Genomic DNA, 26,453 nt, shown 5'->3' with positions numbered 1-26,453 from the left:
CTGACAGCAGATGTTTCACTTCCACTTTCTTAGTCTATTTAATCATCTTCACTTCCATTTGTTTGTCTTGCTTCGTATATGAGCCCCTAAAGCAAAATGTGTGTATCAGCATGTCAGCATGGCATTCGAGGTCAATAGTCCCCATAACCCTCATTACTGACCTGAAACAACATAATGAAAGCCCCATATAGTCATGCTGAGTTAACAGTATGTGTTCAGAGGTGTTCTCGGCTGAAACCGATACTGAATTCACTCGGATTGTTATTATTGGAGATGCAAAATGGATTGTGCACAATGACAGTGGCATTTGAATTAGGATGTTTTTGGATTTGATTTGTGGTTTGTGGTAGATGCATTTACATGTCAACATCAATAATAATAGCACATCGCTGAAAAGCAACACAGTTCACAGAAGTGTGATACAAAAAGAGAAAAATCACTCCCTGCTCTTGTCTGGAAAATTTGTAGATACTTTCTAGATAGTTTGTTTGCTTATGTTTTTTTTTTTTCATTGACTTTTTGCTTGGATATTTTGAAGCTATATTTAATTACATTTGGCAAATAAATAAAATAAGGTATAAGCATTTTTCTATCTATATTATAGAAATTGTCATCGAGAATTGTTATATTTCACTAGTAATAGTAATGACTACTCAAACACCCCAGTGTGTATTGATAAAAAAAACCCTGAAGGAAAAGATGCATAGAGAATTGATTTGTAATTGAATCATTACCCTTTAAATCATATTAAATCATACATTTTGTGCTACTAACTGAACTAGCATATTTGCCTCATGCATTCCTGCGCAAATTATATCTAATAACTACCACCAGACTCTGGAAAGCAGCTGTTGTCATCACATCAGAGGAGGATGTGTCATACCTATTTCCTGTTTTTGCTTCTAACGGGTTCATCTTGTGACATTATTGCAGTGTCTGCCAAAAAAACATTTCATCCCCATGTGGTTCCATTATGGTGGAAAATAAGAAAAGGATATGTGACAGGAACTGTTTTCATGCCAGCACACTGTAGTCTAGAGTAGAGGATCCATCGAGAATGCTGATAACACAGATGAATATTACAGATTAACTGGAATTGTACAATGTTGGATATTTAGTTGTGCATGCTCATTTCCTTATTTTTTACAGTTAAATTGCTGTCGTCATCAAATGCTCACTTAAAGTTAATCTTTAAAAACACCAGTAAATGAATAACACTGTTACATGGAATCTTTAGCAAATTCTAAAATAAATACCAATTTTTCATATACTATACATTATAATGTTGCTTAAATTCACATTTTGTCAGAGCAGGAGCTGATTGTCAGGCTGTGACAACAATCTCTGGACCTCTTTGATCTTAAATCACCAATGTGTGTGTGTGTGTGTCCGTCCTGCTCCGTGTGCAGGTTATTAACTGCGAGTTTAATGCTTGGCTGCTTTCACATTAACAGACCAGTGGAACACAATAACCTCCTGCCTCCAGGGAGTCTGGAAGACCTTGTATACAGCCTTCATACACTGCTGAGTAGAATAGTAGACACTCTTTTTAATTTCTTTCACTTCCTTGTGCACATACTTGTTCCCTCGCTTTCTTTTTCCTACTGGAGATAACAAGCAGGTGTGTTTAATTTAAAGCGAACTTCTGCTATTTTTCTGTTCCATATTGCACTTTATTTAGTTCCACAGAACCTTCAGGATTTAGACCAGGTTCTAGAGCACAAAGACAGAATCATCAGCCGTCACTGTTGCAGAACACTTATTGCTTTGCACTCTTTCTTTCACATTTTTGAGCGAGTAGTGGACACTGACCCCGAAGGGTCAGTTTGTGATGCCATAGATACAACGAGAGAAATACTGCATTCTCAGAGTAAAAACTGAAACAAAACACAACGATGAGCTTTGTGTAACGTACATAAAATTTGAGGACAACTAAAGTACAGTAAACTAAAACACACAAGGTACTACAAAAATAAATGTCTCTGGAATGAATTGGAAATTTTATGGTGTTTGTGGTGCTGTGTGCTGAGATCAGCACCACTAATGAAGGCTCTGAGGGTGGCAGGTATGGGTCGGTCATGTGATTTGACATCCAGGTCACATGACACGGAGGTGTCGTGCTCTAGGGTCCACAAGTTCTCAGACACTTTAACTTTCCTTCGTGGATCTGGCTGGAATGACGATTGCGTCTCCGTGATTGGTTATGATAATGAGAACAGTGATAGGTGTTGGTCAGTTATGTGATGTTGCATCCAGGTCACACGACACAAAGGTGTCAGTGGTCCAGGATCCGAAGGTTTCCGGACACTATTTTATTTTCCAACATAGAGCCGGCCGGAATGTCGATTCGATCTCCATGGTTGGCTATGATGATGACCGTTCCCTGCCAAAAGAGAGGAATAAATCAGACTATACAACACCCTGCAACAACACCCCGTCTGTTTGCGGAATAATTTTTTTTCATATGTTCCTTGCTCTTACCTTTAGAGAGACGTGCTTTCCGAAGGTCACGTCACCAGACACCGTCAAGTGATCCAGCTCTAGCATGTCTGGAATGCTCTCGAATCGTGTGACATATTCCTGAACCTGAAGGACAATAAGTAAACTGGATCAAGGCTTCGTAAGTCTTAGACTGTATATTATCCGTCTGTTGTGAGAGAGTTTTCTTTAGGAAATCCAAAAGCTGTGATCATGAGGATGTCCTCACTTTCTAATCTTAGTGGGTTTCTGGCTGGCAGATTTGAAACACTAGTGAGATCATGCCAGCACACTGTGCAGCGTGAGAGAAACACCATGCGATTCGAATGGATAATTTGTTGTGAATGCTTCATTAGGTGCGGTACCTTGGTGAAGGAGCTGCCCAGTTTGACGTGAGGAGTTGTGGGAAACTCGCGCCTCTCGCTCATGGTCAGAGACCCTGCCTCCAGGCTGTACAGGTTGGACATAACCAGTAGGAGGTCAGATGTGGTTTTGACTGGCAGGAAGCGGCTACGAGGCACGTTGATGCCCAAGGCGTTATCAAAGCACTTGATGGCAGCACCCACCGCGGTCTCCAGCTGAATGACATTCAGACCCCCATCTAGAGTCTGAGAGAGAGGGAGAAAATCATTTTAAACAACAGTTTTCTAGCAACTATATGGACAAATTATATGGAATATTTGTAATTCACACAGTGTCGCAAATTTGCCAATTTGATAAGTGACAAATATTACATTTAATAATAATACATTTCTCAAAACATGTTTATATCAAAGTTTAAAAACCTTCAAATTTTGAGTGCAGTCTTAGGTTTTATATACCCCTCTGTATATAAAATTATGCCTAAAATGAAACAGAAAATTAGATGGAACAGATCTTTTCTTCTGTATTGTTATGTACATCCAATTGAAACAGATTACTGAAAAAGTAAATGTAGGATGAGATTTGGTTCTATTCGTGGGCTGTTGATTGGATGTAGGCAGATCTGAATGCAAATTTGCAGTTAGTTGTAAGAAGGGGATGGGTTTATGCTGACTAAAAAAAGTGGAGAAGTCTGGCATGTCACCAGAGAGAAGTCTGTCGTTTCACTGGAAGATTGAGTTACGACATTTTGATGAAAAAAAAATTGAGGTGAAATGTAAAAAAGAAAAAAATTAAACACGTAGATCCATAACATGCATTTAGTAAATAGGAAGGGTGAATTTTAATTTCATGCTGACTTTAAATCCATATTTATGTTATCTGTCAAGAAGCCACGTATAATTGTTCTATGAAGCACAATAATTGATGTTAAGGGTCAGTGAGGAAGTGTGAGGCATCACTGAATGCACTGTATAGTTTGTCTGGGTATCACAGGCAGAAAAAGTATAAGGTTGACAGGAGCGGGAGGGATTGGATGTGAAGAAATCTAGAACAAACTCAAATTTCAGCTAAATATGTCTTACTGGATGAGAGCCTGGGCCTTAGGGGGAGAAATGGTGCTACAATATGGAGCTCTGCTTAACTGTGTACTACTCCACACACACACACACGGCTATCTAAATGAGGACATACTATAGAACTCTGTTGGTTTTATATAATGCATTTATAATTATTACACACTACCCCCTTTGCATTTTTATACTGTGTAGACAGTGTACTCATGTGTAGACCGACAAATTACTTGTCATTTGGAAACTGAAACACTGTATTGTGTTTGGTTTGGGTACATTGCTAGAATAAGACAAATTATTTTATTTTATATATCCAATTTGAGGAGTCCCTGAATGTCCTCACAGGGAGCTTTTTTTGTCCCACTTCAGAGAATTTTGAACTAATGGTCTCACACATACATACACACAAACACCTTCATCTTATGGTTACCTTTCATTTCTTTAGTCTCCTGTGATGGACTGAGAACACAAAACCCAACAGAAATAGTTTATAAATGTACTTTTTTGTCAGTTGTTAAGCTCTCCATCAAACTCTCTGATCACACAAGCCTTCAACTAGACCCCAAATGATCTCTACTCAAATGAGCTATTGGGTCTGGTATAAAAATGACACTCAAACACAGTCTCAACATCAGCTTGTTATAGTGCTTGTGTAGAGACTTTTCTAAGTGGGTTTGATTCAGAAGTAAGTGAACACTCCACAAGGAGACTGCTGAAGCGCAGCGTTACAGGGTCCCACATGGCCTGATGAATGAATCGGGGTCTCAACTAAGGTTTCAGAAGTGATACTGTAAAGAAGAAGGCCAACGGAATAAAACAGTGATTTCTAGTGCAAAGCTATAAATAGTGCTTTACAATAAAATAAAGATTGACTGTTGGGGCAAACGAAGACTTAAGAAGGGAAATTAAAACAAGAAATGAAGGAAATCAAATGTCTGGTTCCCTGAATGACTATTTGGCTAATCTTTTTCCAAGGAAACTGTATAATGTCAGGTTCATTTGACTGCAATACACTGATGCATCTTAAAAGGCAAGGTTTTTGCAAGCTTTTAGTTTCCCTACCTTAGGGTTGACTATGATTTCCAAGTCCATGGCGTTCTGTTCCTGTAGTCTCTTTATGGCAGACAGGGAGATCCATAAGTTGTTGGTGTTGAAGATCTTAAACTTGGTCACTGATTTGAATTCATCTACATGAGCTTTGGGAACCTGGGCGATTTCCAGTAAGCGAAGTTTACCATCATACTGAATGAGCGTACCTCCCTGGACAATACAAACACACAACGTTCAATGACAATGCATACAAACATAAGCCTCGTTCTCTACAAATACACTTAATTTATTTATGTGCATGAACAAATCTGTTTACCCAAGTCATTGAATGATCTTTATGAACATAAATGCAAATGACTGAATTTGGACTAAAAGAAAAGACATGATCTTTTCTGAGAATTTCTTGTCACGGTGCTTTAGTCCAGAGTCAGTGATTTAAACTTAAGTAGCAGAAGTAGAGCATGCCTTTATTATTTAATGTAAAATGTAAAACATGATTTTTACTGTTCTTAAACATTTAAAATACACTTGGCTACAATGGTCGTTCGGTTGAAATTATAATTCCTTGTATTCCTCTTATATGGTTTAGACTACTGTACGATATGCTACACAAATAATATTGTCTCACCTTCACATCTGCTCTGGTTTTGTCTGTGACCTCCATGATGAACTCACAGCGTTTGCCGTTCGGCTGGCTCACCAGGTGGTTCAGTATATACAGGTCTACCGTTGCGCCCAGGTTATCGATGTTGGAGACAAAAATGTACTCCTTCCCTTCAGCGATGAGCTGCTCCAACAGACCGGAGTTATAAAAGCTGGCATAAATGTCACCATGACCAGGAGGATACCACACATCTGCATTCTCTCCTGTCATAGCCATGTCATTAGCGACCGGCAACAATGACTCCTTATTTAACCGTGGATAGCTGGAAAATTCAGAAGAGAGAAAGTCTTCAGCAATTGAAATTAAATATAAATATTAGATGATAAAGTAAAACGAAGTAGTAAATAAGTGTAAAATGAAAACTGAGAATATAAAAATAAAAGCTAATTGAAGTTAATAAATACAAGAGTAGCATATAAATAATACTAAAATAACAATAATCTGTAAAATAAAAAATTGATTATCACTATCATACTGGCCAATGTCTCGTTTCAGCTGCATTCCTAAAAATCAGAATGATTAGAACAAAAGCTAAAATGAATAGATAAAATAGATGCAAACAAACACAAAGTGTTGTAAAAGTGTTCCTCTTTACAGAAAGAAAAGACATTTCAAGCTTTGTTTATATGGGCATGAAAAATACACTGCTTATGCAAATGTGCTTTCAGAGGGGCTCTAAAATCTTCTCTTGCTCTTGCATTTCAAGCTTATTCAGGTCAAATGAGGCCAGGGAAAACATCTGACATTCTATGTAGTCTTCATACTCCTCCTCGTCCTTTCATCACATTGTCTCTTGCACAAGCTTCAGCTTCAACCGGGACTAAATATGTGCTGTCTTTTAGCGCTGTATTCTGTATGTAACCATATCCCACGAGCGTCTGTTGTTAGCTTTGAGATAAATGTCTGCTCTGACAAGTCTATCAAATATTAACGTATCCCCATTATTGCTTAGAATCCTCATCAATCTTTAACTTGTTTTTACAAAACTTTAGAAGTGTTTGCAGGCTAAGGGTCAGCAGCACACATTATGAAGGTGAAGAAATCCAATTTTTATTTTTTAATCCTGCACAGTCTGTGCCAAAACCCTGAATTACAATCTCTCTTTGTTTAGATGCATGTCCTCATGCGATGCGATTGTACTCAAATTACATAAATGTTACATTATTCCTATGTATATATCTGTGGTTTGTGTATTTATTTAGCTATATTCAGAATACTTACACTCAGAAGTCAGATAAAAAAACAAAAACTATAAAATTGCATAACTTTTTTTTCATTTGAAAATAAATGTAAGTTTATTTCATGTCAGGTAAACGTCATGTACGTGTGGGTTAATACCTGCTCTGGTTGAAAGTGTGTATCTTGACTCTGTGGTGAGTGTATTTTTGTAGGATCTTCTTAGTGTCTTCATCCGTATTGAAAGAGTTCATGAGCACCAGTGGAACATCAGCGTTATATGTTTTATTCAAGTGCTACAAAGACCAAAGAGAAAAAATGACTTAATAAAAACATTATCAAGCAAGTTAACTCATGTTTTATCTATTAACATTCAAACAAGCCAACAATGCCCACAATGTTTCTCATTAATACTGATACTTTGGCAGGTTTATTATATTCTGCTGCACATTCTGTTTTATCTGGGAGAATAAACTCTAGATAATCCTAAATAACAAAAGTTATTGTTTAGACAACAACGCTGTAAACGTGAGCTCTTTAACACAAGAGCCAAGCTGATAAAACACGGTCTCGGTTCGATATAGACATCTCTCCTATCTAATCTATGCAGTTACTCTGGTGTGATGAACATGGTCAATAATTAATCAGAACATAATTATTAGGTGAATTGGCAAGGTGTCAACAGTACTGCAGTAAACATTTAAAGTAAAAAAAAAAGGTGTGTATTTTTGGATCAAAGTTTAACACACTGGACACCATTTTCTGCAGTAATTCTCTGAATGTTCAGAAAAATTACAGAAACCCCTTTGGTAAAAATGCATAAGTGTCCAAACTAATGCAAACGCTTAGAATAGAAAATAAACTTTTTATTTATTTATTTTTTTAACACAATCACACTGGGGTACAAAAAACATCTGTAATTGAAGAATTACCCATAAATAAATTTTATTTCCCTGTGTTAATGATATTTTAAATAACTACAAAGTTCTCACAAAAATGATTCAAATGACTATGCATCATCCTCTTTCAGAAACTGCTGGATTACACATTTTAGGTCAGTTTCTTATGATGAATGAATGCCCATAAATCTCAACCTAAAGAGAAGCCAAATGGTATAAGCTGGCCTAAGGGCTTGCTAAAGGCTTGCCAACTACAGAAACGACAGCCTGTATTTCTGAGAGAGAAGGACAGATTACCCATTTACATGTACTAATGGGCCTTATTCAGTGAGTGGGATATCTGACGACATGAGGCAGGTAAACGGTCTGTCAAAAATACACTGAGCTGAGTGTTCTTCAGCGAAGGCATCCCACAGGGCTCAGTATTCGGCCCCTATCTTTTTTTTCCTCTTGCTCAGAACACAGCCTTCTCTGTTTCAGTTTCAACCCAAGTTCTCTTTCATGCTCACTACCTATCTTTCAGTTCATGGCACTGAGACATATAACCAGCACAGAGCCTGTTGCTGCTGGTTTAAAATGATTGCTGTGTATAAATGAAGGAATGTGCCTGTGTTGTACAGCTGTAGATGAAGAGAGAAAGACAGAGGGGAACATATGTTTGTGATTTAAGACCTATGGGTGGAGGTCTATTTGCTTGCTTTCAAATCTCTCAGACAGCTGCTGTGTTTTTCCCAACTGGAGTGATTTATATTTCTTTGGGTTCAAATCTGAGAAGCTCTCTTATTTGAGATGCATTTAAAAGAGACAGATAAAAACACCTGAAGAATATTAGAAAGATATTATCTTGCAAAATGTGTAACGAAGAAAAAAACTAATGTAAAAACTAAAATGTGGATTACATAATGCAAATTATGTAGGAAGGAAATTTTCTAATTTGTGGCAACAAACATACGTGTTCAAACCAAAGTGGCAGTGTTTGGCTAATTAGCATGTCCACTTTAGCCCCCGCTAAACAACTGTCAGAGATTAACAGGAAAATATTATAGACCTCCATGTGTGAAACTATACTGTCATATGACAAACCTCAATCTGTTGGACGGTTAGATCCAGGAAAGTGTTCTCATTACGGACGCTAATAAGGCTCTTGGGCCCTTTGCAGCCCATGCTAGTTCCCAGACCTCCATTCAGCTTCACCACCACCAGCTTATTCAGACTGTCTGCTATGTTGTCCGGTAGACCCTTTGCCTTAATCTTATCATATGGCTGGATCTGAAACAAAGACAAGAAAGACAAACAACTATTAGTCAGGACATGCTTACATTTTATCACCATCTGGAAGTTTATATTACATTATATTATATTATAAGGAGTTCTGGATTATATTATACTGGAGTTCATAAATGATCCATCCAGTGACTACAATGAAGTTTCTAAATTTCATCCAGATGCTGTTGCTATTGGGGTGTGTGTGTGTGTGTTTGTGTGTTTGTCTTATTGGATTCTTCTTCTACAAAAAAATCTGACTAAGGGGTTAGAAGTCAAACGTTGAGGTTAGTGCGCTGTTATGATTGTGTCTGCGATCAATCTTCCAGAATCTCTAGGATCATTTTCAAATACACCCAACAACCACAACACACATTGTACAAACACAACATTTCTCATTGAGGCAGAAAAAAAAGGACCACGTTTAACATAATAAACACCCCAACTGTACCAGTGGGAGGGAGACAGAAAGACGAAAAGAGAGAGACGACAGATGCGTTTCTGAAAGAAAAGAGCCTTTCCCTTTACTTCATTCCTCTTGTTTCCCAGAGGGCCATGGGGCACCACCATGAGACATAACTGATGAGTCAGATGGCAATAAAACATCACCACACATTTGCACTAAAATTCAGAGCACAATGCCCCACTTTATGATATTATGACAGATAAGCACAAGCATGAAAAAAGAAAAGGACTAAAAACATAATATCTCAATCACACACAGCATTTCCATGACATAAACACACAGACAGATGGAGAACATGATGTAACTAAGGTCATAATGTTTGTCAGGGAGAAAAAGAGAAATTAGTGTGTGAGACAGGGAAGTCAAGACAGATGTGTCTATGTAAGAGGAGATGAAAAGGAAGATGAAAAGGAAGTATGATTTTCCCGCCAACCCTGTGAAGCACAAACCAAGTGCAGTCAGTTTGATTTCACTGGTCATGTCTATCACAGTGCTGACCTCCTACAAAACACTGAAACAAATACTAATCCCTAACCCCAAGCTAAACCCTAATCTTGGTATAGCAATCCTGATGATAGCATTACTGTTTGTAATCATCGTCTCCATCCGTGATATTTCTGAACTCTGAACTGGATCCATGAAATCTGAACTTTTCTTAACAGGTAAGTGATATTCTGGCTTAACAGCCAGAGATGTTCACAAGTCTTTAACATGGAGTGCGAGTCAAGTCTGAAGTCTTTAAACTGGAGTCCGAGTCAAGTCTGAGGTCTTTAAACTGGATTGCGAGTCAAGCCTGAGGTCTTTAAACTGGAGACTGAGTCAAGTCTGAAGTCTTTAAACTGGAGTCCGAGTCAAGTCTGAGGTCTTTAAACTGGATTGCGAGTCAAGCCTGAGGTCTTTAAACTGGAGACTGAGTCAAGTCTGGAGTCTTTGGTCATGAGTCCAAAGTCATTTAATGGCTCGCTAAAAAAAATCCCATTCAGAATCCTCATGTCTTGAAATCTTCCTATTTACGAAGCTGAAACAGACTCTACTTATTGAGTGAACTGTTCTTTTTGCCTCAAAATTACTTGATTTCATTCATGGTTGTTATATTTGCTAGATTACAGCTCATTCCGTGCTTTTTACTTGTTTTACACTTGCCAAAAAGTGATTTTAGGCAGAAAGTGATGTTTTCGGCAGACGATCAATTTTTGGCACGACACCGGCGCGCATCCAGAGAGAGAGAGAAAGCACACAGAGAAAATATTACAGTAGCCTACATAGCACTGAAAGATACACTATTTGCCATAAACAACTTATGTGATCCGCTCTGCTGTTTTGACGCGCTGCTCACAAATGGTGCTGTGTTCAGCTCACGGTTCGGTTGGATGACGGGGTGCGGATGCCGTCCGCCTTTTGAAAATCAGTTATACAAGTATTTAAGGATAAATGACTTGAGTTGCTTTTAAAATATTCACGAGTCCTTTTCCTCGAGTTGAGTCAAGTCTGGAGTCTATAAAAAAATCAGACTCGACTCCGAGTCACTAACTCGAGTGCCCATCTCTGGATTAAGCTGACCAATGAAATAAACTGTGGGGTGAGATTTGTGCTGGTTCAGCTAAAAAATTGTAACAAAACAATATATTCTTCAGTTCAGAATCTGTGACCAGAACTGAATTACATTCCATAGAATTCTGCCGTTAAAAAGTGGAAATCATCTGTAGATTCCTGGTCATCAGGTGCTCAGATACATCCATATGCAGTCTCAGTAATCAGATGAAAGAAAAACAGGAGTATCTTCATGATGATTTGTCTTGTATTGTATACATACTTGAAGTTTACAGTGCTCAAACATTGAGGCTGCCAGCAGAGGTTGGTAGCTAAAATCCCAGGGCTGCTCATCACTCGGAGCAAAGTTCTCTCAGGCCTTTCAAAGAGAAAATTCTTTTAAATGGCCCACTGTGTGCTTATTCACACAAAGGCATTTATGTATTTTCAATCCCTAAATGATTCCTCCACAAACTGTTGGGACAGTCGGTTCATGTTAATTCAGCCACATTATTGTAGAATAACAGGCAGAGTTGATTCCTTGACTTTATCAAAGAATGTTATATGACATTCACCATACAGACCATGTTGTCAGATGGCAATAACATGGTACGTAGGGTTGCAAAGGGGCGGAAAATTTTCGGTAAATTTCTGGAAGTTTTCCGGAAACTTTCCATGGGAACTTCGTCTGGGGAACTTTGGAAATATTCCACATTTGAAACTTACCAGGAATTTATGGGAATTTACAGGAATTTTGGGGAATTTAAGTGAATTTATGGGAATTAATTGGAAATTCATAAAACTGAATCATATACAAACATAAATATATATATATTTTTGATCATAGGCTCACTTGCATGCAAACTAATAAAAATTTTTTTAAAAATGACATTTTTTGGGGATAATCTGTGATGCTTTTTTCAGGATTTACTGATGAATAAAAACTTATGAACAGTTTATATATTTTATATAGATTTTAAAACAGTTTTATATTTTCTAACAATATAAGTCTTTGCTACTACTTTTTTAAAATTAATTTAACACATCCTTGTTGAATAAAAGTATTATTTCAAAAAAAGAGAAAAGATACTGACCCCAAACTTTTGAATGGTAGTGTATTGTTAAAAAAGGATTTCTATTTTAAATAAATGTGTGTGTTTTTTTAAAAACTCTTTATTCATCAAAGAATCCTGAAAAAAGAATCACAGGTAGTAATAATAATAATAATAATAATGATAATAATAAATATTAAGCAGCACAACTGTTTCCAAAATTGATAATAAGCATATTAGAATGATGTCTGAAGAATCATGTGACACTGAAGACTGTAGCTTTGATCACAGAAATGCATTATATTTTAAAGTATATTACAACAGAAAACCATTATTTTAAATTGGAATACCGGCAATACTGCACAATATCACTGTTTTTTTTTCTTCTGTATTTTTGATCAAATAAATTAAGGCTTGATGAGCAAAAGATATGCAATGTTTAAAAACATTAAAAATAGTAATGTGTCCAAACTTTTGACCAGTACTGCACTACTGTATGATAACAGAAAACTTGCTAACAGAAGGAGCATCACAGCTTGAGCTATATAGCACATAATCTACCTCATAAACTGTCTAGCTACTGTATAAACACTTTTTGGTATTTACTAGTTAAACGTGAATCCCATAAATCAAATATATTTAGAATATCAAAACTTAGATGTAGTCTTTGGGCTCAAATGCAGAAAGTGCAGCTTCAGAAAAAATGGAGGGGAATCCCCCTCTTAGGTGACTAGAGAGGATTGTGTGTGGGGGAGGGTCATTTTTAGACTTGTTTTATTATTATCTCACCTAAATGTTTGTTCAGTCAGTGTATTTGTTTTTACTATGGTATAGCCTAATTTAGTTGCACAGTATATTATACACAGCACAAGGAAGTTTTAAAAAAATTTTGTAATATTCATGTAATTTATATGAATACTTGCCAAGATGGACATTTTGATATTTTGTGTGCAGGATTTAAGAAATGATATGTGCATGTAATGGTAGATAAGCACAGTGCATGTAGGGGGCGTGGCCTCGATAGCCCCGCAGTAAGCAGTGTGCTGTGTGCGATTGATCAATGTGTAGAGTAGAAATGAAACTGAAATTGCATTAAATCTGGTTGTTTTAACCAAGATTATGCTGCAAGTTTTTGTTCTCAACCACATTTAAGTTCCCAGTTCCTGCAATTTAGCAAATTTCCAGTTTATTTCCATTAATTCCCGTTAATTCCCATATATTCCCGTTAATTCCCATGGAAAGTTTCCAGTCTTGAAAATTCCCAGAATTCTGCAACCCTAATGGTACGTAATTATTACCATATTCATATACCATGGTATTTACATGGTAATCTAATGGATTTCAGAGAAAACCTATTACTGTTTTGTAATTTTGTTTGTTGTTTTGATTGGCTCAGTTCCAGTCTACTGTGCAGTAAATCTAGGTCATCAGTCAACCTCGAAATTAAAAACAGCTCTGAAAAATATCTTCTCTATATTGACTGCAATTTTATGGCCTATACAAACAAACATAGACACGCACATTCATAATGCCATCCATCAATACTCATGACTGAAAATCAATCAGTAATAGCAATGATATATGTGACTTGTGTTAAATGTGATTCAGTAGCATTACAGAGAGACCGTTTTGCACCAGGGCTGTAATACTATGTACTTGCGCGCACAAATTTGGTACGGTCGGTAACATTACCTGTATTGCGTGACTCCTTCAGTTTATTATTTCTTACATTTTGGAGAAAAGTGTTTGCTAAAAAAAAGTCCTGTCAATTTATCAGTCCTGCATTTACTATCATTTCATTATCATTGCCTATGAGGAATTATTCTGGAATATTATTCTGGTGTAAACTGTAGTCATTTATTCAGTGTTAATATACATTTGAACAGATTTTAATCTCTTTAATCTCTGATCAGGTTTTGTAGTGGTGGTGGTGTGGGTTCAGTCTTTTCAAGTGTCTATAGTTCCTTGTTTCTTTGTGTACTGTCGCATATCTTGAGTGTGCGTCAAATAAAGCAGCAATCCTTTTTCTATTGCTTTTGAGACCCAAAATGTTCTAGGTGAATACGCACAGTCTGTTTTTAGTGCCTTTGACTGAACTAGGGCTGCACGACATTTTGCATGCGATAGTCATGCGCATCTCGTCAGTAAAGCCGGTTCCGTGATTAGCGCTAAATCTCCATCACCTGTTTTCAAATGGAGCGGCATTTAATACACAGAGCCGTAGTGCACTGACAAACTACGCAATTGCCGCTCAGAATCGCAGATGAATCGTCTGCGATTATTGAACGTGATATTGTTCCGCTAATCACAGAACCAGCTTTACTGACTAGATGCGCATGAATATCGCATTCAATATATCGTGCAGCCCTAAGTTGCAATGCAGTTTAGGTGACATTATTGTGGCAATGAAAGGCATCTGACTAAACATGAGCCCAGTTCCAAATCACCATGACATCACTTGCCCTGAGGCCCTAAATGAAACATGGCTGACTGAATTAACTAACCAGTCAACCAGAGAACAGCAGGGATTTCCTAACTGCTGGTAAAGAAAAAAAGAAAGTATGTGAGATCTGAGCTTCAAACCTAAAGCACGAATCCTTTATTTTAAACCAGTTTTACAAGTTGAATCAGATTGTTGAAACATTATTTCTGGGTCAGCCACATTCCAGTTGCTCGCACCTCTTCACACATTCATAATCACACACACCGCATGAATAAAACCCCTCAAAGGTCCCACAGCGTCACAAGACCAGAATCTCATTAGCTCAAGTCAGAAAGCCACAATTTCAAGTCTGTTTGCATCGTAAGCACATTAGAAGAGCTTCTCCATCTTACTGGCTGATGGCAGTATTTAAAGGTTCATAGAGGTAATACAAGGCATTAAAAGCTGAGAATTACCTTGAGAACATCAATCGGTGTGCAGTGCTTTTTAAAATCTGGATTCTGGAGTATTTACTGTAGTGAATTGAGGCGACAAGTCTTGAACTAGATTCATTCAAACAGGAAGGACAACATTATCCTGTAGAATGCTTCCTACAGATCCATGCAAATTTTGAAACACTTTTTATATAGGAATCCTTTTCCAACACAGTGCTCAACAATAATGATGGCCTGGGGCCAGTCCAGCATTCTCAATGCATACCTTCGTCGATGATGTGTTTTTATGTCTTACAAATAGATTTTTTTTCTCTTGTGATTGAACACAGTTGTTACTAATTCTGCTGAACTATAAACAAATAAATGTTTTTAAATATACAAAATTTTGAATTTGTAGCCATTACTGATATTACTGAAAATTGCAATCATAATAAATTAGTAACTATTGGATAATATAAAAATCTATGTATTTTTCTGATGCTATAATGTAAAAACACATTTTATATTAAAACAGTTTACATTCTATATACAATTTATAAAAACAAATAAATGCACACTTTTGAAAAATCTGGAAAAAAACATAGCTGAGCTAATTAGGTTTTTGATGTGGACTTTGGGGGGAGAGAAAGAATGTGAAATCTCATGATGAACTCGATATAAAATCTGGGTAAAACGTTTTGGGTAAAAGTTCCAATAATTACCTTTTTTTTTTTAAACCACAAACAAGTCAATCAGCCACTTATCTTGAGTATAATTGATCTACTGGGACAACACTGGTCATTATTACAGCAAACATATGGTGTGACGTTGCAGGATCCAGACATTATGTGGCAATGATGTTAACGGTGAATGAGCATTTTTTTCTTGTCAAAGACACACAATGACACACCCTTAAGTTACAATGAGAGAAAGCACAGACAGCCCATCCCTAAGGTCCCAACATCCCAAACCAAACATATTACAGCATATACTGAACATTATGCAGAACTAGAGGAATTTCTCTTCTACTTAACAACCTCACCTTCTCCAAATATCCTTAAATTTACATGCACACACACATACACACAAAGGTCTGTAAACATCACTCTTTAAGTCTGGAAGGAGTTGGAAGGAGATCGGTTTTTGTGCCTCTCTTGTAAGTGAGCTTAAAACAGGAATTTCTGGAGCGAGGCATTTAATATCCTGCTCAGATAACCTGGCTATATATGCTGCAGACTGTAGTATCAAACATTTCACACACAGTTTCATAGTACAGCCTGCATGTGGTTCCTCATGGAACTGAAAGACTTGCGTGTGGGTTTCTGGCTCTAGAGAACATTGCATAATCATCACAGACCCAGAGGAAAGCAGACCGACACTGGATTCTTTATGTGAAACACAAACACACACACACACACACAGCCAAATCAAATTAGGAGACACTTTTGTTCATGGCTTGTCTTCCTTACACCCCCCCTTGCCCACAGATGAATCAATTTCAAAGCTTTATTTGTAATTTTCCTTGGACACACAATCATTCACACGAGGTCTTTCTACAGACTATTACTGTAACTCTAACTGGACACAAATACTTTGGATATGTAAGTAAAAGTGTATGAATGTCATGCAAATTAATTCATGCTGGAATGTGGGCAGCTTTTAATCACAGCTGGCTAATTCCCAGAGCCTGAGGCAACACTAATGCCCACACACGAGACTCAAAGCAGAGGCTCTGAGTACTGCCTGCCTGTTTTAATGCTTGAAGTGTGTATAGATACATTAAGCTTTACTTTCTCTGCATAGATTCAGTTTATAATGTAGGTCTACAAACAAATTAATAATGAGTGTAATATGAGTGAGTGCAAGAATCAGGCCTGTGTTGCCATCAACCACTTGCTTATCTTACCGAGTCCTCAGGGGGCCTGTTGATTTTTGACCACTCTACTGAAGGTCCCTTCACCTGCAGAAATCGGTGGAATAACTTCCTAAAGCCTTCAAAGTCCTTCTTAGACACCTGAGGAAAAGAGCAGGCATCATCAGTACTTAAATTTTCACATTTTTTTCCTTAGATTTTTTACATTGAAAAATTTTAAGGGCATTGGCTGTCACCTTCCTCTGCTGAATCACAGATTTGTTATGATTCTAGTCTTTTTTTTTTTTTTTTAAACAAGAATTTTTTTTTTTTTTTTTAAAACAACAACCTGCCAGCATAACTTTCTAATCTTGTTTTGTACAATCTGGCAATTAAAACTCCTAAAGGCTTCAGAAATAATTAACACCCTGCTGTGAAAGATCACTGGGTCCTCAGGCCTCTCACTGAGCACATCATTAAAAATAAAACCTGTTTGATGAAAATCCATAAAACTCCTTGTGCCTGCTGAGAATTTAAAGTTCAATAACTTTGTACTCTAATCAAAGTTTAACTTTGATAAATAAACCTGGATAGAAGCAACCGAATTGACCGAAGAGAACAACAGGTAACACTTTAGTATTAAGTAGCACTTAACAAAATGCATGTGTCAAATAATATAGATTTAGGGTTGCCAGTGAAATTGATTAATTCTCGATACCAAAGCAAAAAACTAGTATGCTAATGTACACATGCCTTTTTTTAATTAAACTATTTAGAAAAATATTATAACAATATAATATAATCAATATAAATATACAAATCAGATCAGATCTGAAGGATCATGACAGTCTTGAGTAATGGCTGCTGAAAATTCAGCCAAAGGAATATATTTCAAAATATACATTAAAAAAAAGGATGAATTGTAATTACATTTCATAATATTACTGTTTTTACTGTATTTGTCTTCAAATAAATGCAGCCTTTATGAGTATAAGAGATTTCTTTCATAAACAATTACAGTCCCCAAACTTTTGAACAGTAGTAAAAATATATTTACATTGTAACATTTTATTTAATAAATAATAATGTTAATTAAACAATATTATTTGATTGATTAATATTAATATTCTAATAATAAAATAGCAACAGGTCTATTAGAATATATTTCACTACCTAATCCACAGATCTGGTATTTTGACACATCCACTTATCTGACTAGGTTTTTATTCAATTCATCAAACATTTTTACCAGGAAGTTCAATTGATTTAAATATTAATGTGAGAATCAAAATCAGCTGCCAATGAATCTGGAATGGTACAGATACTGTTGACTTGACACACTGGTCATGTTACTTTAGAATCGATGTGTGAATGATGTATTGGTGCTTTTGACATCCTGACTTAAAAGGCAGCTACAGTGAATGGCAGAGTGACAGTTTGTATGCATACATGTGGATGTCTTCATAAAAGTGGCGCAACTATGTAAACTAATCTGATGATATCTCCACATCTCCTTATCATGCTTTATTTGAGCTAGCAGGGTGTGGGTTTTAATACGTCATTTGGCAGTAAATGTTTGGGTGGGATCACGGGAGTCTGTGTGAAATGGAGAGGGAGGGACACAAGCGGTCAGTGTGTGTCACTGTGATGACGGCTAAGCCTGATTATTACCATATGGTGCTGAGGAAACACTGGGGTGGATTGCCAGACAGCTCAGAGTTTTGCTATCTGACCTACTCAAACTGACTCAAAACTGAAACATTCAGTGAAAAAAGGGAAATGAAGGAAGGGGAAAAGATGAACAGACGGAAGTGGGTTGGGGCTGAAGAGAGAAGATGCATCATGATGAAGCTAGTCTCATGGTGAGACTAATTAAACATCAGCTCAGCAGTGCAATGAAATCTCTCCTGTCACACTGGCATGTCATTCATCAGCTGCTGCACCTAAAGAGGGTCCCTCTCGTTTTTCATCTTCGTGATGCACGCTCACTCGAAAAAATTCCAGTCATGACAGCAGTCTAATAAGAGCAGTTTTGTTTTATATGGAGCAGGATTGCCTCCTGATCTGACATGTTGAGAACACATAACCAGCCAAATACTACTCTCTTTATCTCAGTAATCCCCCCCAAGTACATCCCCTTTTCGCTTGTGGAATAAGTTGAGGAATCTTGGCCGACGATGAATAGAGTATCAGTAATTAAAAACTTTTGCATGATGCTGAAACCATCATATTTTCCTGATCGCACCTACACTACCATTCAACAGTTTAAGGTCAGTAAGATTTTTTTTTTAAAGGGACAAATGCTGTTATATTGAACTGTCAATTCATCAAAGAATCCTGAAAATTCAGGATTTTCTCAATAAGAAATGTTTCTTTTGCACCAAATCAGCATATTAGTTTTAAGGATCAAGCCACATTGAAGACTGGTGTATTTGCTGCTACAAATTCAGCTTTGCCATCACCGGAATAAGTTACATTTTAAAATATTTTAAAATAGAAAAAATGTAAATTGTAATAATATTTTACAATATTACTGTTTTTACTATATTTTCAAAAACATCTTAAAGACCCCAAACCTTTGAATGATAGTGTACATAAATCATTCATGTAATAAAAAGGTAAATCAGTTAGCTGAATTTTTAAAAATGTGTTTAATTAATTAAAAATGCTTGTATCTCACCTCAGCTTCTGCACCTTTGGCTGTGCCTAAGAGTTTTTCCAGCTCGGCGTGCATAGAGCTCTCCAGCTGCTGTCGCATCACTTCCTGAAACTGAGCCATCCCGTTGCTGTTGCTTGGTAACTCTTTACTCAGACCTACAATTAAAACCAAACAACTTACTGTTGAAGTTCTCACATTAACTTCACAATGAAAAAACCTCCTGACCTTCCTAAAAGACAGTTTAGTGATTTTCCTGCAAGCAATCTGCAGCAGGCCGATGAACAACCTATCACTTTAGGACAAAATCGACTGAATTTCTGTTTCTCATAAGCATCAAAAACCTTTTGATCTAATGTCTTATGTTGAAATACTTGAAGCTACTTGAATACCTGTTTTATAGATAAATATAAATTGACTAAGAAACTAAAATATATAGTTCCTATATAATTTCCATACTGTTATTTGATAGTTTCAATGAAATCAATGAAGAATGGAGTTGGTGTGTTCAAATACAGTTCCTTAAAAAATGCTTTAAGTCAAATTGATTTGTATAAATCTTACTTGCAGTGATAAAGAAACTGACAAGCAATATTAATAATTGTGCCACTGCCTTGTGGTGCACAATAAAAAGACTTCCACCAAGAAGCCATAAAAGCACATACAGGTGCATCTCAAAAAATTAGAACGTTGTGGAAAAGTTCACTTATTTCAGTAATTCAACTCAAATTGTGAAACTCGTGTCCATTCCTTGTGAAGTTCACCCAAATTCTTGAATCGATTTTGCTTGACAATCCTCATAAGGCTGCGGTTCTCTCGGTTGGTTGTGCAACTTTTTCTTCCACACTTTTTCCTTCGACTCAACTTTCTGTTAACATGCTTGGATACAGCACTCTGTGAACAGCCAGCTTCTTTGGCAATGAATGTTTGTGGCTTACCCTCCTTGTGAAGGGTGTCAATGATTGTCTTCTGGACAACTGTCAGATCAGCAGTCTTCCCCATGATTGTGTAGCCTAGTGAACCAAACTGAGAGACCATTTTGAAGGCTCAGGAAACCTTTGCAGGTGTTTTGAGTTGATTAGCTGATTGGCATGTCACCATATTCTAATTTGTTGGGTTTTTGTTTAATGTGAGCCAAAATCATCACAATTAAAAGAACCAAAGACTTAAACTACTTCAGTCTGTGTGCATTGAATTTATTTAATACACGAGTTTCACAATTTGAGTTAAATTACTGAAATAAATTAACTTTTCCATGACATTCTAATTTATTGAGATGCACCTGCATATGTTATCAAGAACACACATCCACTGGGCTCAGGGTTAATTTGCTGCACTGTAAAACCAAACAGTGAAATTAATTAAATTAAATGAGTTAATTTCACTCAAATATTAATGAAAGTTAATTGGACTTAATTTAAATAAGTTCTGTAAACTCAAAATGATTGAGTTTTCTAGTTCCCAGCATGCTTTGCATCAGACAACAAGGAAAATAAATGTTGAAATTAAGTGTTATTTTGTGTGTTTTGCACAAGATTAACATAGGGAGACATAAGTTAGTACTTAAATGTTGTGTTATGTTAGGATTTACATAGGTTTCGTTCATGTTGGTTTTGTAGTGTTACCATTATGGTGAAGAGTAGAGCCTGTGGTTAGGTTGAGGATTGACAGCAAAACTTAAAGACTATATATACTGCATGTTGTATGACTATTTACATGCAAGTGTAAAGTGAGAGTCTTTTTGATAACTACATTAGCATGTGCTAGTATGATTTTGCTAACTAGCACTTAATTATAAAGATCAGAATGAATGAGCTGTTTATGGAAACAAGTTGTTTGTAAATATCATTGTGAAGAGTGGGGTGGGATCATGGAAGAGAGGCTTGGCTTGTCTCCCACGGCTCCATTTGTCATAAAAATTAAGCTCTACTAACTTAAAAAATTGAGTTTGTTTTCTCAAATGTTTTGAGGCAATAAATGTTGAGAGTATTGTTGAGAGTATTCTTAACTTATCAGGTTTTACAGTGTATAAATCCGCCCATTTACACTGGCTGTAATGTAAGGTGTGACTCAGGCATCCCTGTTTTACCACAAACGCCCTCCTTTACCCTCAAGTGGTTGGGTACAATAGAAAGGTTAAACTACATTCACTGTAAAAAGTGATGTTAATTTAACTTAAAACAATTGAGGAAACCTGTTGCCTTAAACATTTTAAGTAAATGATAATTAAAAAAAGTTAAGTGAATTGTCAAGTTCACTTAACTTTTTTATTTTATTTTTTTTAATTATTATTTACTTAATTTTAAGGCAACGGGTTTCCTCGATTTTTTTTAAGTTAAGTCAACATCACTTTTTACAGTGTTCTTTTCTCTATGGTTTATCCAATAATAGATGCTGAACTTGAGGTATGGGGAAGAAGAAAAGTCTTAACTGTATTCCTTTTAATTATTATTTGTGGGCCATTTATTTGGTATAGAGGAAGAAAAGAAAGTGGGGGAGATATAAGTGTAACAGGATTCAGACTCATATTTCCTTAAGACAACAGCTCTTATGTGTCACGAGCAAGTGTGCTACCTTGTGTGCCACAGCGTTGACTACCTGATTGAGTTCTGCTCGACCACATTTCATTCTCCTGCTAGTGTGCCAAAAATGATTCATCTGCGAACATGCTTCCTGGCATGTGACACTTAAAATTAGTGGTGGGCCGTTATCGGCGTTAACGTGAGACTCTTATCGGGCGATAAAAAAAATATCGCCGTTAATCTATTTTCAAAGTTGGGTTGGGAGCTGGGTCTATACTACGCAAGCTATGATGACTTTCACCTCGATTTATTTTTAAGAAGCTTCCCAATGGAAATCGGCAAGTCATTTCTGTCTCTACGTTACATGGTCGCGCTCTCTGTATCGTGCGCACAGCGGAGTTCCGCCCCGGTTCGCACACACACACACACAAACAAACGTAAGCGCACACACAAGTGAGCACACTCCCACTCCTATTTGTAAATATTAAGCCGCGAAACGTCTATTTAAATATGACTTCTGTGTGTCTCTGTGTTAATGTATGGCGCAGACGCACGGGTTTGTTCACTACTCATACAGAAGACCGTGTGACGCTTGCGGCTATATTAACGTCTGTCGTCTCACTAAATGAGGACATAAATACATGAACAACATCTCCAGAACTGCTCTGAGAGTCACTTCATGAGCATTCGAGCGTTTCATTTGAGAAAAACTATCCTCACGGCAACCCGTCAAAATAAAAGTTCGGTTTCACTTGAAGATATTGGGCAGAATGTAATAGGCTACTACTACTAAAACTATTAAAACCTTATTTTTAAGGAATAATCATACAATGTCTTCGATGTTATTATCAATATTAAATTCTTGATGACTGCTAGTTGTGTACTTATCTACTTGGCCGAATTCAAATGAGCCATTTTAATCTAGATTAATTCCAAGATTACAGTGAGATTAATCTAGATTAAAAAAATTAATCTATGCCCACCACTACTTAAAATCCAGTAAATGACTGTCAGCTGGCACTTTAAAAATGAAATAATTTCTGTTTTTTCTCAGAATTGTCTAATACACCAGCATTACCCTCACTTACCTACAAATAAAACTAAACAGTGGCTTGACTTTGACTTATAGTTTATTGGGCTTTTAGTCATTTATTTAGTTATTGAACAGACAATGTTATTCATAGTGATTCACAATATGATATGGTCCCTCTGGAGGAACCAGAGTTAAAGAAGGCAGTGATAATGTACAGGCAGCCAACAGGATAAAAGCAAGGGTTATTTTACTTTAAAGAGTGGCTGACCATACATTGTTCCACTTACACAGCTATTTACCAACTAAATAAATAAAAGGACATGAAATATTGATTTGTGCCTCAATATATGTTACTATTTCAGAAGAAAGAAAATGGAGTGATTGGAAATGGAGTAAAGGTACACTGTAAAACCAAATTGTCAGAATACTTAAACGTGCTAAAAATCTAAATTTATTGGTTCATGCAAGTCCAAAAAACTAATAAAATAAAACATTTTATACAACTGAATCAACCTGACGACATTGGGTTACACCAGAAAAAGTAACTTTAAGGGTGAGTTCAGGTAGTAATAGCTAATTTTTGCCAAAATGTTGGCAACTAATAAACAAAGCATAAGGGAGTGTGCACTTATATATTTTCTTTATTTAGTCTTCTCCTTTAACTTGCACTTCAAAAAGATATGCGTTTGTTTGACTAGTTTTGCATTTGCACATTTCTTGCAGTGTTAAAGTCTCTCAGAATGGCACTTTTAGCAGCATTGGGTACATATTATATGCCATTTAAAAATGATTCTACCAACACATCAACAGATCATTTCTATATGTGTGCAGAAAGGTGTTCTTTATTCACAGAAAGTAAAACATGCAAAAAGAACTTCAGAGGCATAAACTTTCCAAAAGCTGCTGTAATCAAACTCTGCACGGATCAAAGGGCAACCGTACACTGCACAGAAAGACAACCCTAAATACAGTGGGGTCCAAATGTCTGAAACCACTGGTGAAAATGCTCCATGCTTTTATTAAAAATTATACTATGAGCATAAGAATTGTATTGAAAATGTACATTTGTATGTCCCTCTTTTGCTTTAATGGCCTTAGCGCTCAAGCTCAAACCCCAGAAGCTTAAAAGTGTAAAATGTGATGGTCATGTTCTCCAGCATGATTTGAGAATGATCCAAAGAGCATATTGAGGAAGCAAGAACATCTCACCGTCTGTGAGTTTCACAAACTGGCTTATTTGAAAGTGACCCATAAAAAAGGCAGAATCTTGTTAATGATTTACACTATCACTCAAAAGTTTGAGGTCTGTTTTTTTTTTAGAAATGCATTAAATTGATCAAATTCAGCAGGAATTGACAACAAAGGCATTTATAATGACTTCTATTTCTATCCAAAACTAAATATTTCTATTTCAAATAAATGCTGTTCTTTTACACTCTCTATTAGTCAAAGATACCAGAAAAAAGATGATCATGGTTTCCACAAAAAAAAGAACACGGGAATAATTGACATTTTAAAATAGATTTAAATAGATAATATTTCACAGTAGTATGTTTTTAAATGTATATTTGAACATATAAATGCAGCCTTTGTGAGCAAAAAAAAACTTGAAAAACCATTAAAGAATCTTACTAAACCCAAAACCTTGAACAGTGTATGCCACAACGTTTTGTTGTATTATTTTCAAAATTCTAAAACCTTTAATATATTTCCAGATGTAAATTAGATTTCAAATCTTGCATTTTCAATGTGACCTCATACTTTTGGACCCCATTGTACATCGAAACACTGCCGACCGCATACAGTCACAGAACTTAAGTCAGTATCCCCTGTAATCGTGTTTAATGTCAAATCTCTTTAAATTACAGACACTGTCAGGCCAAATGAATAGCTGTCAGAGAACCAAACCTCTGACAGCCAAACCAAAGCGAGGAATGGACAGACAGTCTGGAAAGGTCTGGGGTTTACAAAATGCTCTCTATAAACCCTTCCATTTCTGCAACTTTCCCAGTGTATCAGTCAGCATTGACTGAGGGATCCATTCAGCTCTCACTCTCATCAGAATTCAACTGACAGCTTGTACATGGTGCAGTAAGACCCAGTTGTTCACTAGATACCAGTAGGTATCACCTAATTAATAAAGTTATATCCAGAGAACCAATACAACCTTAAAAGTACTTAATGAGCAAGTAAAAAACAGCTTATGAACGTTCTTACCTTCAACGTAAAGCGACATGGTCTCTGTGCTCTAAACTCTATGAAATGCAGTTCGGTTAAATATCACAACGATAATCCTGTTTTTTCACCTAATCCCGTTCAAGTCATGGGGAAAAACAGCAACATAGATACAGTCCTGTCGAGATTTGAGGCTAATTGTTGGTAGTAGTAGTGATAAGACAGACGGTCAGCTGATCGATTCTCTCATTCTGTTCGAGAGCGCTTTCCTCTGGCGTTCATGCGCTTTTAAATGAACCATCTCTCCCTCTCCTTCTCTCCTCCCACTGACTATCGAGTACCGCAGGGTGAATAAACGACTGTCTCGTCGACCTTTACTCGCGTGTGCGTTTATTGCTCAAAGGAGACGGTGTGTTATATTAAAAGGTGGAGCGATTATGTGTATATGTGGGAATTGCATTTGTGCTCAGCCCCTTTGGTCCTTCATGATTCAGCGCGTCACATTACAATCCAGCCGCACTTCCTCGATCACGTCCAATACTCGCTCTGCTTGTGTCCTAGGATCATTTCTAAGATTTTTAGAGTCGGTTTTGTTTACTTTAGCCAGGGGGAAATTAAACGTTTTTATTGTACCATATTGTAAGAAATAAAATGTTGGTGGTATTATTTAGTATGGACTGTACGCGTTATTGCAGTATTTTCGCCCTTGCAGGCACAGAGCAGCGACATCCTCCTCTCGGTGTGTAAACCAATAGTAGACGCTTGGCGTTGTGTTGTGGCTCCGGAAAAACGTCGCCTTTTAACATGGTTTAGGAGTTAGGAACACGGCAGAGAAGGTGGTTTCCTGGCGTTATAGTATTATAAATGCAAAGCGAATGAGAAAGTAGATTTGAAATGTCTTACTCTGAAGGCTGGAAGATGCTGTCGGGGAGCTGCTGAAGGTTGTTCCGGAACAGCGACGTGTTTCCCTCTCTAGCCAACCAACTTTCTCCTCTTAGAAACAGCAGTGCGGTGTCACTGAAACACTGCGGAAGTGCTTCACTAAAACATTGTTTAGAAACATCCTGAACATCATACGTTAAATCAGAAGAACTGCTTAGAAACCAAAATTATATACCTTAGGCCTTAGTCATCATTTGTCACCGTTTTCCAAATTTTTTTGATATCTTGATGAATTGTGATTCTGAATGAATGTATCAGTTCACACTTACATGTTATCATATTACAAGATAAAGCAGAACCGTTTTTTTTTAATTTAATAAACAAATGCAAGGTATTACAAACATTGCAGTAGATTTAATTCCAAAGTGAATACGTAAACTCGCAGTAACCAATGAGATTGGCTGAG

General features: G+C 36.7%; 2 protein-coding genes across 6 annotated transcripts in view; one reads left to right on the top strand and one right to left on the bottom strand.

Moving 5' to 3' along the window:
- Nucleotides 1–26,453, top strand: part of wdpcp (WD repeat containing planar cell polarity effector) — a 92,647-nt gene that overhangs the window by 447 nt on the left and 65,747 nt on the right. The window lies entirely within an intron of this gene.
- ugp2b (UDP-glucose pyrophosphorylase 2b) lies at nucleotides 484–26,427 on the bottom strand. Of its 4 annotated transcripts, none has more exons than XM_058748467.1 (11): nucleotides 26,223–26,427; nucleotides 26,009–26,146; nucleotides 19,400–19,533; nucleotides 16,774–16,881; nucleotides 8,784–8,969; nucleotides 6,964–7,097; nucleotides 5,590–5,887; nucleotides 4,974–5,171; nucleotides 2,844–3,086; nucleotides 2,482–2,586; nucleotides 484–2,383 (listed from the first exon to the last, which is right to left on the bottom strand). In XM_058748467.1, the coding sequence occupies exons 3-11, from the start codon at nucleotides 19,496–19,498 to the stop codon at nucleotides 2,276–2,278; spliced, it is 1,479 nt and encodes a 492-aa protein (XP_058604450.1). In that variant the 5' UTR covers nucleotides 19,499–19,533; nucleotides 26,009–26,146; nucleotides 26,223–26,427; the 3' UTR covers nucleotides 484–2,275. The 4 variants fall into 4 exon arrangements, with proteins under 4 accessions (XP_058604450.1, XP_058604452.1, XP_058604451.1 ...); XM_058748469.1 differs by having other exon boundaries at nucleotides 26,009–26,130; XM_058748468.1 differs by lacking the exon at nucleotides 26,223–26,427 and having other exon boundaries at nucleotides 26,009–26,183.

The sequence above is a fragment of the Onychostoma macrolepis genome, chromosome 17, assembly GCF_012432095.1.
Source record: "Onychostoma macrolepis isolate SWU-2019 chromosome 17, ASM1243209v1, whole genome shotgun sequence".
NCBI lineage: Eukaryota > Metazoa > Chordata > Actinopteri > Cypriniformes > Cyprinidae > Onychostoma > Onychostoma macrolepis.
This window is presented reverse-complemented; position numbering and strand designations above follow the sequence as displayed.